At 34.4% G+C, this 4,626-nt stretch overlaps 1 protein-coding gene and 1 pseudogene across 1 annotated transcript in view; one reads left to right on the forward strand and one right to left on the reverse strand.

Moving 5' to 3' along the window:
* The window catches only part of LOC106330064 (glutathione S-transferase T3-like), a 1,672-nt gene extending 1,199 nt beyond the window's left edge, over positions 1-473 (forward strand). Inside the window, exon 2 of the mRNA XM_013768623.1 lies at positions 419-473. Coding sequence (XP_013624077.1) covers positions 419-473 — 55 coding nt within the window. The remainder of the gene's footprint in view (positions 1-418) is intronic.
* A 335-nt stretch (positions 474-808) lies between these two features.
* On the reverse strand, positions 809-3,239 carry LOC106333626 (annotated as a pseudogene).
* Positions 3,240-4,626: the final 1,387 nt, after the last annotated feature.

Here is a 4,626-nt window from a genome sequence, read left to right on the forward strand (position 1 = left end):
GGCTTACCAGGTACACTCAACGATATCAATGTTCTTGATCGGTCACCTGTTTTTGATGACATCTTACATGGTCGAGCGCCTAAAGTTAAGTTCAAGGTCAACAACCACACTTATCGTATGGCCTACTATCTTACTGACGGAATTTATCCAAACTGGTCAACATTTATCCAATCCATCCCACTTCCTCAAGGTCCTAAAGCCGAGAAATTTGCACAAAAGCAAGAATCCGCCAGAAAAGATGTCGAACGGGCTTTTGGAGTATTACAGTCGAGGTTTGCAATTGTTAAAAACCCAGCTCTACAATGGGACAAGGAAAAGATAGGTAAGATAATGAGAACTTGTGTCATATTGCACAATATGATAGTAGAGAACGAACGACACGGATACGCTCAAATAAATACTTCTGAGTTCGAATCAGGAGAGTCAAGCAGAAGTTCAAAGGTGACAAGCAGAGAAAGTATTCAAGCTGGTGATATGTTAGACATGCGCAGAGAAGTTCGAGATCAAGAGAAGCATGCTCGTTTGAAAGCTGATTTAATGGAAAATATTTGGCAACTATTTGGTGATGAAGATGAATAAGCTTTGTATATTTTTCACTTTCTCAATTTATGTAATCTACTCTTTTAATGTATTGAATAAATAGTTTTCACAAATTTAATAATATTTTTAATATTTTATTCATGTATTCTGAATAATTTGAATTTAAAAAATAAATTAAATATTATTATTTTAGACTTATGAACTCTTTTTTTAGGTTCACCAATGCAGAAAAAAACAAATACAGGTTCATAACTATTCATGGACCCACAAAAAAATATTAAAAAAATCATGTGAACCCCAAGGGAGGGTTCACCAATGCTCATGCTCTAACAATTTTAACTCAACGACAACTCAACTCCGTGAAGACATTGCTCATTGACATTGTATCATCTTCAGATTGGGAATGACTACCAAGCCAAACTATTACAGTGCTCATGGTTGGTCTTTTTGTTGCATTCTGTTGAGCACACAACAGACCAATGTGGATCAACTTTATGATCTCGTTACTCGGATTCTCTATCAATAAAGGATCAATTATAACCTCAGGCCTTCCTTCAGCCCATCTCTTCCGTGCCTGATCCAAAAAAAAAAAGAATATATTTTTTCTTTTAGGTTTAAACATACGAGAGTAAGGACCAAGAAGACTGTCATGAGAAGAAACTTACAAAAGCTGCAATTCCTTCTCCTTCAAAGCTATTATTTCTTTGACCACTTATCATCTCTAGAAGCACAACACCGAAGCTATATACATCAGATTTAGCTGAGATTTGTCCATAATTCAGGTATTCAGGAGCCATATATCCACTGCATATATACAATTATAATAACGTTAATTGTTGGTGACCATATTTATGTGTGTTCAAAGTTGATTGATATGCTTTTACCGGGTTCCAGCGATTCGTTTAGTTTCATCTCGAGTCTCATCAGTGTCAAACAGCCTAGCTGTTCCAAAATCGGCAACTTTAGGGTTCATCTCTGCATCTAAAAGGATGTTGCCTGCCTTCAAGTCTCGGTGAATAATCTTCAGCTGAGAATCTTCATGGAGATAAACAAGACCTCGAGCAATTCCTTCTATAATTTTAAACCTCACTTCCCATGTAAGAAGCGAGCGCTTCTCTTCATCTACAAATTTGGAGGAAACTTTTTTATTTCAAAGAGTTCCTAAGCACTATATAAAATATAGCTGTCTTTCGAAGTCTCACCGAAGATAAAGCGGTCAAGACTTGAGTTGGGGACAAACTCATAGACAAGAATCTTTTCATCTCCTTCATTACAGAAACCAAGAAGCTTAACAAGATTCTTATGCTGGACTCTTGTCAAGATTGAAACCTCATTCCTAAACTCTATACCTCCTTCTGAACCTCTGGTTAATCTCTTTACCGCTATCTCTATCCCGTTTAGTAATATACCCTGTAACCGGTTCTTAAGATTTATACTCACCTAGGATTAAGATCTCAATAATATAAGTAGGAAAAATGTTATTAGTACCTTATAGACCGTACCAAAACCACCTTGGCCAAGCTTATTTTCAGGCGAAAAATCAGCCGTTGCCATTGAGATCATATCAAGATTGAACAGTAACATAAATTGACCATCTGAATTAGAGTATTCTGCACAACCAACTAAAACGAAAAGAAATAAGTCTTACAATGAGAAAGGTTGACTGAAGCAAGAAACAAGGCGCACTTACGATTTATTCCCTTGTTTAATTTTCTCCTCCGAGCTCTTACTTTGTAGAAACCAATAAATACCAAAAGAGTAATGAAAGTGAGAACCACAATTATCGTGATAATTCCCTATGCATGCTTCTTCCTGAAAATTTTTAATTACTTTTTATTGCTCTGAGAATGTATATTGAGTTCTTTATCATACAAAATAATTTTGCAACGCTACAACTCATTTGAGTGACCTTTCTTTTCTGGTATAGAGCTCGGCCGCTTTTCTTGAGCCGGAGGTCGAGGAAGTGCAGGCATACTTGTAACGTTATCCCATCTGAATAAACAGCTCGGAAAACTAGCCATGCCCCCTGCTCTTCCCCTAAACTGTTCTCTAAAGTACTCCACACAATCCCCCAAACATTGCTTGCAATCTTGGGAAGTTATGTCGGGTGTGCATTGCATCGCCATGTTAACATTCGGAAACTCTGTGAAATGGGCGTGTATGGCACTATAGTACTTATGTACCGAGGAAGTATTAGCTTGTGTGGCAGTCTCGAGGGTCTTATTAACCGCTGATTCCCACTGTTGCATGAAAAGTGTCATGTCTTTAGATGGCTCAATATGATCTGGATCTGCCTCTATTAAAGGAGGTATAAGCTCCAAGTTCCCAAAAGGTTGGTTTGAGGAACGTATAAGGCACCAAAAACGGTCTTCATCGTCACTGCTCCAAACGAAGGATTTCGTGATGTTTCCACAACTCGTTTCTGTATCCAGAGCCAAGCTTTCGAGACAACGGAGACAAGCTTTTTGCTCGTAGTATTTTTCGCAGAAGCCAAGAGCGTAAACTGTGTTGGGATATTGGCCGAGTGAAGCGTTGTAGAATCCGCCGTTAGTGACGACATCATTAGCAAGAGTAGAGAAAAGATCACGGCGATTCTGTGCGTAGCTGCTGTTGCTGTCTAAGCTTCCAAAACACCGGGCGCCGTTAACAGCTTCGAGGGTCTGATGAAAAAGAAGAGAAGAAGCGAGGATGATCATTAACGCTGGCGATTTGTGTTGAAAGTTAAACTTGATTTGGATCACATTTTGGGCTAATAATTTACTATTCATTTTAGTCCAAACTTAGTCCAATATCTAGAATCATCCTCCACCTCCTTAGAATAAAAATCTAGATATTCTCATAGAATTATCTAGATAATTATAATAAAAAAATCTTAGATATTATGGTAGAATTCTCTAGATTTATGATTAAAATATGTAAGATATTTTGTATTTTGGAGGCTATAAATACCTCCACTCCCCTTTCATTTTGTATCACCAAGAAATAAACAAAGCTTGTAACAAGTAATAAAAATCTTCTTCTAAGTTATAAAATCTTTATTCTTCACAAAATTTCTTTCTCTTCAAACACTTTAAACACTTTCTCCATCTTTATAAAACTTTTCATTCCAACATATTTTTCTTTCTTTTCACACGATAACGTCTCTAAACACATTTCGAAACACATCTAGGGGAGTCTTCTTTTATTGCTGTTATACTAAAATGTAAATGATAGATATTAAGTTTCTCGTTATAGGAGAATGTATGGATCTATATAGCTCAAGTAGACTTCATTGATTCAGAGAAGGAGAAAGAGCGATTTAACTATGGCGGAAAGGAGCTTTTGTTTCTTCCTTTTTTAGCTATTTTATATTTTGGAAAGGAATATTAGATTCCATGATTAAAAGAGAATAATGTGTTGATATGCATATTTTGATTGGTCAAGGGAGAAAATAAATCTTTAAGTCAGATATTTATAACTTTAGAATAATGTTAGTGGAAGGAAGTCAGATGATCGGCCAACGCCGGTTTTCATTTCTATTTTTATCTATTAGTTAAATTACTTGAGATATTAAATTGTTGTAGAAAAAGTAGTTCATACGGAATCTTATCTATTAAAATAGAAATAATAACTTATTTCATGTGTAATTTTTTATTAAACCATAATTTAATTTTTTTATTAAATGTATTTTATTAACACTAATAATATATATAATTTTTGAACTATTTTAATCATAATATCTTTTGATATATTTTCATTTTAAATATAAATATATTTATTTAGTAAATTCTAACAAATCTATTTAAAAATATTTTTACAAGACCTTCATTTTCAAAAATTGTATTTAAATATTTTCACTAATTTCAAAATTATTTTTGAAATATTATTATACATTATATATTTAGTTATCGTTTATAAAATGAAAAATAAAATTCTATCCTATTTTTATATAGGGGGATTTACCAAATATGACTCAAAACTTGATTTTGATTGCAAAAGTATACCCAAACTTGAATCAAATGCAAAAGTAACCCAAAAGCCTTGTGAAATTACAGCCACCCCCTTGTGACCAAACAAAAAAACAGAACTCATTTTTACGAATATATC

The sequence above is a fragment of the Brassica oleracea genome, chromosome C3, assembly GCF_000695525.1.
Source record: "Brassica oleracea var. oleracea cultivar TO1000 chromosome C3, BOL, whole genome shotgun sequence".
In the NCBI taxonomy this organism is placed as follows: domain Eukaryota; kingdom Viridiplantae; phylum Streptophyta; class Magnoliopsida; order Brassicales; family Brassicaceae; genus Brassica; species Brassica oleracea.